This window comes from Xiphophorus maculatus, chromosome 14, assembly GCF_002775205.1.
Source record: "Xiphophorus maculatus strain JP 163 A chromosome 14, X_maculatus-5.0-male, whole genome shotgun sequence".
NCBI classification, from domain to species: domain Eukaryota; kingdom Metazoa; phylum Chordata; class Actinopteri; order Cyprinodontiformes; family Poeciliidae; genus Xiphophorus; species Xiphophorus maculatus.
In genome coordinates, this window is record NC_036456.1 from 23,151,389 (window position 1) to 23,162,500 (window position 11,112).

General features: G+C 35.7%; 1 protein-coding gene across 1 annotated transcript; it reads left to right on the forward strand.

Moving 5' to 3' along the window:
• The first annotated feature begins 1,176 nt into the window (after positions 1 to 1,176).
• LOC111611206 (myelin-oligodendrocyte glycoprotein-like) lies at positions 1,177 to 7,198 on the forward strand. Its single transcript, XM_023347062.1, has 6 exons — positions 1,177 to 1,368; positions 3,878 to 4,222; positions 4,307 to 4,348; positions 5,540 to 5,638; positions 6,074 to 6,127; positions 7,025 to 7,198. The coding sequence occupies exons 1-6, from the start codon at positions 1,311 to 1,313 to the stop codon at positions 7,150 to 7,152; spliced, it is 726 nt and encodes a 241-aa protein (XP_023202830.1). The 5' UTR covers positions 1,177 to 1,310; the 3' UTR covers positions 7,153 to 7,198.
• The last annotated feature ends 3,914 nt before the right edge of the window (positions 7,199 to 11,112 follow it).

The window sequence follows — 11,112 nt, forward strand, 5'->3', positions numbered from 1 at the left end:
TGAGGAACTTTTACTGACATGTTTCACATTAGCAAGTGTTGCAGAAAAAAAGATCTATCAGAGTTTAAAATTTAAGTGATGAAGTAAATCACAAACTCATAGTCAGCACTGACTAATCGTGCTACCATGAATAAAGCAGTAAAACAGTTAAATTCTAGGTTTTCTGTAGAGGTTTGTGTCCAGTCGTCTGCCTGGACACAAACACCTGCACACGACGGAAAAACAATTCCATAATAATACTGTAGGTTGTTTAGGTTTTTAATAATCTTGGATTCCTTTAACCCAACTCAAGTGGCTTGGCCAGACTTAAAATATTTTTAACTCAAGTTAGGAGGATGTAGATGAAACAGCCCATTATGACGCCCTAAACTGTGTGTGTAACTAAATCTGTCATTTTATTTATGAAACAGTTGCAAACTACATCTAAGAGCAAGAAGATTACAAACAAAGTGGATTATTCTATAAAGGAAACAGCTAAACATGTTACTAAGGAATGCTAACAGACAGTTGGAGGCTAAATGTTGTAATAAATAAATACTAAAGTGATGCTACTTACAGAACATGAGGCAGAGTGCGGAGAAAGCCATCGTGTTATGATGTTCTCTTCCGCTAAATCAGAAAGTATTTTCTGTCTCACCTCTACCTTGTTCAGGAAGTCAGTGGCACATAGAATATAACAGGAAAAATTATTATAATCATTATCAAAGAAAATTCTTGTTGTTCTTTTACTGAATAAGTCAGTCCATGTCAGATATGCTGCCAAGTGTTTTCACAAATATCTACAAACTTAGTAAAACTCTATTCTGTTCTTTATGAGCTACTAAAAAACACATAAACACTGAGCTTGAACTACTAAAGAAACAGGAAACAAGCTGAGCTGCAAAGTTAGATGCATATTTTGTCTGTGACTGAAACCACTGAGACATGAAATACATTGTGACATGAGATACGTTGTGATTTCTCACATCCTGTGAAGTCAGTAAAGTTAGTTATGCATATTTTATTGTTACTTTACATAAAGGTTTGATGGAACTGTTAAACTTATATCTCATTACGACATTATCAAATATATATATATATATATATATATATATATATATATATATATATATATATATATATACGATGAGCTCGATGAGCACCGGACTATGAGCTCACACACCCCGCCCTCATCAATGAAACAGGAAGTACCTCTTGGTTTTGACTCGACGACATTTCGGCCATTTCGAGATTTCGACTTCTTATCAAATTTTCATTAAAATACTTAAAAGAAAATCAGAAATCTGCTCTTCATCAGACTGGAACACATCATGAGATGTTTTCTGGTTCTCTTCTGGCTGATCAGTTTACTTCCCGTCTCAGATCAAGGTACGTTCAGTTTTTCTCGTTGTTTCCTCCCAGTAGTGTACACAGCGTAGCGGTTATATCTCAAAACAACACTAAAAGTTACTGAACTTTCATATATTTAAAATAAGCAGGTGCATATCAAACCCAGAATTAGTCTGATATCCAGGAAGTTTGGTTCAGCAGTTTAGTTCAGGCTCTCGCTCTCCATATTTTCATAGATGTTTCGTGTCCAAAAATAAATAGTTAATATCAAAGATGGTGTCGCAAATCTGCAGCAGCCATTTGATGAGCCGCTATAAAGACAACCTTAGTCTGGTCGCAAACGTGTATCTGAATTTCAGGATGTTGTACCTCCTCAAACATTTAGAAAGAGTGTAAAGATAACTGCTTCGATAATACAGCCTGTCCAAAAATGTCTCATGTCTCCATTTATCCTGAGTATGGATTATGTTGTGCTGTAAACCTAAAAAAACAAACCTACTCCATCCTCCCCACAAATCGACCCACTTCTCTCTCAGCTCCTCGTTCTCTAAATAAAACCCACTTTTTTCAAGCACATTCTAGTTGTTATACACAATTCATTTGGTTGGATAATATTTTCTGTTCTTATTGCAATCACTGTTCTAGAACTGAATCCTTTTTCCAAAGTCAGTTTCCTGTGATATACTTGACAAGTTGAGACTTCCTGGTATCTGAGAAAACCATTTTAGCCTTGAACAAACATTCATAGTCTGTCTTTAAAAATATATTTTCTCTTTTGTCATTTTACCTCTTTGTGTCTTTCTATCTTTTCATCCTTTGCTTCTGCTTCAACAGACTTCACTTCTCTAACTTCATTTCCCCCCCAACTTGTATCACACATATACACAATGTCACTAAGTGAAACACATTATATACATTAATTACACACTGATGGATGTTTGAAAGCCTTTGTTTCTTTTAATTATTTACAGTTAATGAAAACTATTTTTAATTGTATGTTTAGTATCTTCTTAGATGTTATTTTCAACAGGAAGCTTTAATCTGACAAACGAGACTCATTGTGAAAGATATTCCAATTTATTGAATATGACTGTAAATGTAGAATATTGAATTAATATTTATGATTTGTAGGCTACTGATAAAATACAATAGGTACAATAGAAATGGCTGAATTTATTCCAAAGCTACCATTTTGAATTTATTTGTGCTCAAAGCTAAAATGCTCCACTTTTATCTTTTATCAAAAGATGTTTATGAGGTAATAAACCTTATAAATATGATATATAAAACAAATATAACAATATCTATTATAGTCCAAGGACAATCCTCATGAAACTTATGAAGAACTGAATTCACTTTAAGGAGTGAAACACATTTTTAAGAAGTTTATCCATGAAGTTCTTACCTGCACAGACTTTGTTAAATGATGCCTTCCTGCTAACTATTTGATGATCAAAGACGTTTTTTAGTTTCCCAGCAGGAAGTGGTGACTTAACTTACCTCAGTCTCCCATACAGCTCTGCTCTTTCTCTGTCCACAGCTTCACACCTTTACTGATGTAAACTTGTTAATGACCCTCTTTAGATTTTTGTTTTCATTGATTGAGGTTCAAGTTCTTGAATTAGAAATCTGTTTTTATTATTTAAAAATATAACTGTCATCAATAAATTGATCAGTGGCTCATCTTGTTAAATTAGACCATAAAGGCCATGTCATGCGGTGTAGGTGGTGAGGCAGACGCAGATGGAACCAGGTTAGATGAATAATGAAGATTTAATGAACAAAATCCAGAAAAGTCCACAAACACAGGCAGCACGACTGAGCGGAAGCCAGGGCTCAACGTCGGTAGCAAACTGATATTTCGACTGGACACACGAAGGACTGAGCGCACATTAGATGAGGACCCGACAAAGACACAGACACACAGGTGACACTAAATACACAGGGGGTAATTAGGGAATGAGAAACACCTGGGAGTAATCGAGGGGAGAACAGGACAACATGGAGACACAGATACACAGAAAACTCTAAATAAACACACAGAAAAACACGGAACATGACAGGCCGATCTTTGCTCCTCACAATGACTGTGTGATTCATTTGTCTCTGATCTTTCCATGGATCAGTTTGCTGGAACTGATCTCTTCACTAAAACTGAAGGTTTGGAGAAACTCTGATCAATAAATCAGATAAGGCCTCTGCTTTCCAGGTTTTAGCAATTATGGAAATACCTGTCCTTTATAACAGGTTTAACACCAGCTGTTATGGGATAGCTGCTACTTTCTCTTCTGGTAAAATGTTGATATTTATTTTAATTAAATGAGTATTTTCTTGTTTTCTTTTCCAGAGATTGATAAAATAATGACTAGACATCAATTTGTGAACAAACAAAAACAAAACAGAAAAAATGTGAGCTTTTATTTTGAAAGAACTCAATAATACTGTGTTGTCCCAACAGTTTTCACAACATTTAAAGGATAATAGTTGAGCAACAAACTGAACATCATCATGAGTGCAGTCATTTTAAAAGCATTGTTTATCTTTCCAGGAGAATATCATCTTGTTGGTCCTGAAGAGCCAATAGAGGCACAAGTGGGATCCAACGTTGTTCTACCATGTCTTGTGAAGCCCCCAGTTAACCTGAGAGACGGTACAGTCGAGTGGATGTTCGACTCCAGTAAAACTGTTCACTTGTTTCGCAATGAAGGTGATGACAGAGAATCTCAAGACAAAAGTTACAAAGATCGAACTTATCTCAACCATGCAATGCTTGAACTTGGTGACATTTCTCTCAAGTTGTCCAACATAACTAAGAACGATGAAGGGATTTACAGCTGCTTGGTTCAGCGTCTGCCTGATCTCTCAGAAGAGAGACATGTTACTCTGATTGTTGGTGAGTTTTATTGATTCAGAATCATTTAAGATAAAATAGATAAAAATGTTGATATCTTTAACACTTAATGTGATTCCTCAACAGTTGATGGAAAAGAAAATGAAAACCCTGAAGGACATTCTGGAGGTAAATATCTTAACAACTGATAATCAGATGTTACTGGCACAGCGACTGTGACTCAGTGGATACAGTTGTTGTCTTCCTGTTTCCCCTGGTCACATGTTGATGTGCCCTTGGGCAAGGCAGATAACTCCTAAATACCTATTGATCTGCATATAGGTGTATGAAGGCATGTGTGTGTGTGTGTGTGTGTGTGTGTGTGCGTGTGTGTGTGTGTGTTAGTGAGAGTGAATGGGTGAATGTGTCTGCAGTGTGGAGAGCTTTAACAGGTCAGCATGACTGGAAATACTTTAAATAACTTCAGTCCATCAATGTTTGTATCTTTACTCAGACAATAAGGGAGCCAATAACTGTCTTGATTAAATTAGTATTTTACTTGTGGATAAATGTGGATAAATTAGTAAAATGTTTTGTTTCTCAATAAACTGGTTGATTTGACCTCTAAATATATAATTTAATTATCAGGTTAATCACATTTCCTTGAACAATTGTTGGAGTAAATAACAAAGAATGACTAAAACTATTCTCCTTCCTGAACACATGATGGCATTTCTATGGTGTGAATATTTGATTAATATTATTTTAATAGATCAACATGCCATCTTCAGAAATCTGGAACAAAGGAACCAAAGAAAGAACCAAACTAGTAGAAATCCAGTTTTTCCTCCATCCTGATTTAATCTTCCTGCCTTTGAAGAAAATGTTTCTTTAACTTTTGTTTTACATCCACAACTGGACCTACTTTGAAATAAGAGGATGTGAATTAATCTTTAAGATTATACACAGTTATGACATCATCTAGGAACATTGATATGAAAGCTTCTAAATTTAAGAAAAGTAATAAACTGGCATTTAACAAACAAACAGTTTATCTTTTGTTCCTTCTAACTAAACTAAAAAAAAGTTTCATACAATTTAGAGTCAGACAGTAAAAATAAAAAGGTTCTGGGTTCATCTGTGTGTGTGTGTGTGTGTGTGTGTGTGTGTGTGTGTGTGTGTGTGTGTGTGTGTGTGTGTGTGTGTGTGTGTGTAGGTGTGTGTGTGTGTGTGTGTGGTGCAGTAAATGGTGACCCTTGAATGATGAAGTGACTGTTGGTTCACAACTTTGATCTCATTAATAAAACTAAAATATGCAAAATTGATTTCAAAATATTCAAAAACGGAATTTTAAAAACCTGTTTTTCTTTTTTGTCACAGGACCTGAACCTGGAGTTATTGTTGGTCTTGTTGTTGCAGCACTCATCATCCTCGCCTTCATCATATACTGTGCTGTACGTCGCCACAGAGGTGAACAAAGTAAGTCAGTCATTGTCTTTGTAATTCTTGCAGGATTTTGGTGAATTAATGATTCTCTCCATAAATGCATATTTCCAATTGATAGAAAATTATAGTTTTTAATAATTTGCAAAATCTGATCTGAAACTGAAGAGAAGTAAAACTCAGAAACATGGAGCTGTCTAGATAAACATGTGTAAGAAAAGTTATGCAGTTTTCACATATTTATCAATATCTGTTGGTGTTTGTCTGAAAAGAAAAAAAAAACAAGAAACCAAATTATTATGAGTAACTTTTTTCTCTTTTAGGTCTTTGTTGTTTATTGTAGCCTTTCTGCCTGCCCAGGTTGATGAAACATTTTTACCAGACAAAAACTGTTAAGGAAAATTAAATATTGTCACTCATTTATATTGTTAAGCTAAATATTCACTGTTGTTTACTTTCTGTTGTGTACAGTTTTTCCATGCTGGAACAACAAGTCTCAAAAGGAACAAAGGAGAAATTATGGAGGTATGGAAATGGAACAATTATGTAATAATTAACTTATATTAATTCTTTACTTTTTTATTTTCCTGCTCATTGATAAACTAAGCAGGACTGCAGTCACTGAACATCACAGCTGAGCATCAAACCAGGAAACTGAACTTCCTTGTTGGTGACTGAATCTGACTGACTAGATAATTTGATGTAGCAGCAATGAACTGGTGACCTGACTGGTTTACTCCTGGCTCACCAGTTTCCCACTGACCTGAACAGTGATATGCAGGTTTAGACCAGAGGTGACCAACCTGTGGCCCCGGATCTGGACAACACTAAAGAAAAACAGCCAAGAATCAAGAAAACAAAATCCAACAACATTCATTCATAAAATGCTATAAATAAATCTATTAAAAATTGCAAACACATAACTCAGATTTTCTCTTCTTTGTTGTGTTTTCTTCAACAGAGAAGCTTATAGCCAATTAAAACATGTTTAAGATTATAATTACATCAGACCAATTAAAAAAAGAAACTAGAGCTTAATGAAAGACGTCTCTTCTACCTTAATGAAAGTTATATTTAAAAGATTCTTTTAATCTGACAAGCCTCATCTGAATATACATTATATATTCAATTTAATATGACTATGTTTACATTTTTATTTTAATTTGCTTTGGTTTCTGGATTATCTCATTTTTGTCAACAAGAATCTGGAAACAAATGAAAGACAAATAATTTCAGAAACAGTCAAAACTTCACTGCTTTAATTTAATTTATTTTTTGCTGATTGATGATAATTTTCTCTTGAAAAACTAAAAATGACAGAATTCTGTTTTTATTCAAGCCATCTTAATAATAATGTTAATTGGGATATCAAACAATCAGAAGAAGATGATGTTACTGAAAACATTGTTTTGTGTTTCATAGATCACAGAGGAAATGGTAACCAAGGAGATGGAGCTGAAGAAAGACCTTTACAGGACCTGGAACAACCAAACCAAAATGTGCGAATCATCCATCATGATCTGAAATCTCTCCATTTTTGTCATTATTAAATCAAAGATATATATATATTTTTAATAAATATAACTGCAAAATGTTTAACTTTGTGTGTGTTGGCTGCTTGGGATGGGACGAGGAGGGACCTTTCATGTTATGATCTTCAGCTCAGTGATCTCCTGCTCCAGCTTCTCCTGAACATCTTTGACTCGACTCACTTCAGTTTCCTGCTGGGATCTGATCTGCTGCTTCACATTAGAGCTTCTTTCCTGGAGGAGACGGATCAACTCAGTGAAGATCTTCTCACTGTCCTCCACTGCTTTATCAGCAGAGACATTGATGGCCTCCACCTCCTGTTGAAGCAGCTTCACATCTTTCTCTTGGTCCTGGATTCTCTGATGGATTTGTTGTCGACTCTCCTGGAGCTTCTTCTGCTTCTCAGCTCTTTCTGCTGCAGCTGGGACTGTTTCATGTCCTTTATGTTCCTCCATAGTGCAGAGATAACAGATACACTGCTGATCAGTACGACAGAAGATCTTCATCACCTCATCATGACAAGAGCAGATGTTCTCCTGGAGGTTTTTGGAAGGATTCACCAGCTTGTGTTTTTTAAAAGCAGTTAATTGATAATGAGGCTTTAGATGCTAACAACTCTGCTAACATGATGTTTTTCACCAGGACAGGTCTTGGTATGAACTCTTTCCTGCACTGAGGGCAGCTGTATTTTCTCCTCTGATCTCCATCCCAGTGTGTTTTAATACAGTTCATACTTTAGCTGTGTCCACAGGGAATAGTCACCGGATCCTTCAGTAGATCCCAACAGATGGAGCAGGAGAAGTTACTTTGGTCTAGTTGAATTCCTTCCTGCACCATTTCAGCTCTCAGTGAGTTTCTTGTCCTGAAAACAACAGTTCTGATCTAAACATCATGTGTTCCTGCAGTGAATGAGGCTTGAAAACTGTTAGATTCAGCAGTAAATTTTTAGATCTGAATTGGAGGAAACAGAGATGTATGTTGAGAGGATGCAACATATGAGAAGTCATCAGACAGTAAACAGAACCTGATTATATGAATCTGTCTGGATGATCAGAATAAAACTGTTGTTCCATTAATGTTACTTTTCTGTCCCCTCAGATAATAACAAAAATCTGTGTGTTGTGTTTGGATCCAGAGTGATTTCTTGAAAATATTTTAAGAAATCATCTCTGGTCTTTGGTTCTGGTTCTGATGGTAGAACATCAACTTCAGTTAGTCGACTTTCCTGGAGCTTCTTCTGCTTCTCAGCTCTTTCTGCTGCAGCTGGGACTGTTTCATGGCCTTTGAATGAATAAATGTTAACAAATTATAGTTATGATGCCAAATCCTGAAATTAAAAGTTGTTTTTTTATTATAATTTTCAGTTGAAAATTCTTGTTTTGCAATAAAATGAGTTTATTTTCACATATTTTATACATCTGTCCCTACCTAATGATGGGTCTGTAGATAAGTATCTGAAACCAGATAGCTCTGTAGTTTCTGTAAGTCTGTATATATCAGTCGTCTGAAAGTTGTTCTCTCTTACTGAGGATATTGATGAAAAGGTTACATGTTGGGCTCCCAAAGAAGAGCCACAGCTCCCAAACATCTTCATTTATGATCATCTGCAGCCCCATATACTAACATAATTTGGCAAATAAGGAAGTTTTATAATAAATCATTTTGCATGAAATGTTCCCTATATGAGAGGCTTTTACTTCCTTAAATAATGTATTTGTTCTGTTATGAAAGCAAACATTCTTACTTTATTATAATATTTAAATGAAACTTTTAATTTTAAACAAAAACAAACAAATCCACCAAACAGACTCATAATAATAATTTATTAATCTTCAGTTAGATGCTACTTCTCTTACAGGCATCAGTTATATTTATGGTTTTTGCAACACATCACTGACTATTGACTGAGAAAATGGATTCACCTGATTGTCTTTACATCATTTCTGTTATCACATAATGGTTGGATCCCATATCCTCAACAAGTGGGGAGATGGCTCTCTCTCTCTGTCTCTGTCTCTCTCTCTCTGTCTCTCTCTGTCTCTCTCTGTCTCTCTCTCTCTCTCTCTCTCTCTCTCTCTCTCTGTCTCTCTCTCTGTCTCTCTCTGTCTCTCTCTCTGTCTCTCTCTGTCTCTCTCTGTCTCTCTCTCTCTCTCTGTCTCTCTCTCTCTCTGTCTCTCTCTCTGTCTCTCTCTCTGTCTCTCTCTCTCTCTGTCTCTCTCTCTCTCTGTCTCTCTCTCTCTCTCTGTCTCTCTCTCTGTCTCTCTCTCTCTCTCTGTCTCTCTCTCTCTCTCTCTCTCTCTCTCTCTCTCGAGTGCGCATGTGTGAGCGTCTGCTGCATGTGTGGAGTGGAAGGAGAACGAGTATGAGGTTTTTTTAAAGGTTTGATTGTCACTTTTTACAGTGGTGTTTCATTTGTTTCGCACGGTAACACATTTTTGTTTTCATTGGTGTTTAAATAGTGTTTTTTCCGGCAGCACCGAGTTTTTTTAGCTCGGTGCGATGGCCGGGAAAAGTTACGGTGCTGCTGGTTTTAGGAGCCTTTCACGCCGACATGGTATTAAAATACCAGTTGGCGTGGATTTTTCGGTTGAGGAGTGTGGGTTGGCTGTTGGGGAACTTGTTGGGTGTGACAGTGTGAAGGCAGCGTCCAGGATGAACAATGCAGTGGTTATGTTTTTGGACTCGATTGATAAAGTGAACAGCGTAGTTGAGAGGGGAATTGTTTTGAAAAATACTCAAACTACTGTTTTCCCTTTAATGAACCCTGCTAAAAAAATCATCTTGTCAGTGATTCTTGAGATAAGGGACAAAATGGTTTTAAAATTCTTCCACCAAAAATGTTATTTATTCCTGAAGTTATGTATTCATACATGACAAATAATGTTTTGGGAATGTAAATATGTTAAGGTGCAGGCTCCCAGCTGCAGCATTTTCTTTTAAATTACATTTTTACTGGATCTGACTGAGAAATTTGTCAACACCATCAGACAAAAATAAATTGGTATAAAATTATTTTTTAATGAACTTATGACTGATATTTTTACTCTCTGTGGTGTCTTAATTATTTTAATTATGTCCATGTTTTTTAAATTAATCATACCACAATTTAAACATTTATTTAGTCTGTATTTAATTACTCCAGTTCAATTGATACAAAAAACAATTTTGAAAGTAATCACCACAATGAACAGTGTCATTTATTAGTAAAAAACACATATGCACCAAATACATGAATTCAGACATTTCACAAACAAATGCCTATCAAGAAACAAAATAAATATTATTTTAAACAAAATGCAACATAAACTACATCTGACAGAGTTGACGGCACATGACGGTGTTGACACAAAACTGATGGTGGTGACAAACTAGTAAGTAAAAAGAAAACACTGAACTTGAAATGACATTTAAGAAGAATTAAATGCTGAAATGTTGTAGAATGTGAAGATATGAAGAAAAAATGTGAAATAACCATATTTAGATTTCAAGGAACATCTAAATTTTTGAGAATGTACCTTTGTCACTGAAGTCATCAACCAGGACGATTTTCAATCAAAATGTAAAAGATGAATACAAACAAAAATATACACGACAGAACTTTTTGAAATATATTGTGAACTAATTCATATCTTTCTAAATCGCTTAAAAGTCAGAATATTTAATCCCCAGGCAATAGACGTGTCACATATTCTCCTTCAATAAAATCCATAACAGCTGGTGAAATGCGGTATACACCCCTGGTGCTGCTTGTGCGGACTGGTGAGGATGGTTTTCTCAGCCTAACTAGGACATCCGAAAATGGCACAAAGCAGATATCCCGACGACCTTGTTTTTGCTTGAAGCTAAGAGTTGGTCCATGAGGATGAAAAAATTCCACTTGTACATCTTCGTGCTCTTTGTCAATTTGTAAGGCTTTAGCCAGCCACCATTTTCCATCATACATCACAACAAGCCAGTCTTCACTTTGGACATCACAAGGA

What these genes read in the sequence shown, in the direction of transcription:
- LOC111611206 (XM_023347062.1), top strand. Translation starts at nt 1,311, where the DNA reads ATGAGATGTTTTCTGGTTCTCTTCTGGCTGATCAGTTTACTTCCCGTC. An exon ending in ACTTCCCGTCTCAGATCAAG is followed by an intron (nt 1,369 to 3,877) that starts GTACGTTCAGTT and finishes TTATCTTTCCAG; the next exon opens with GAGAATATCATCTTGTTGGT. An exon ending in ACATGTTACTCTGATTGTTG is followed by an intron (nt 4,223 to 4,306) that starts GTGAGTTTTATT and finishes ATTCCTCAACAG; the next exon opens with TTGATGGAAAAGAAAATGAA.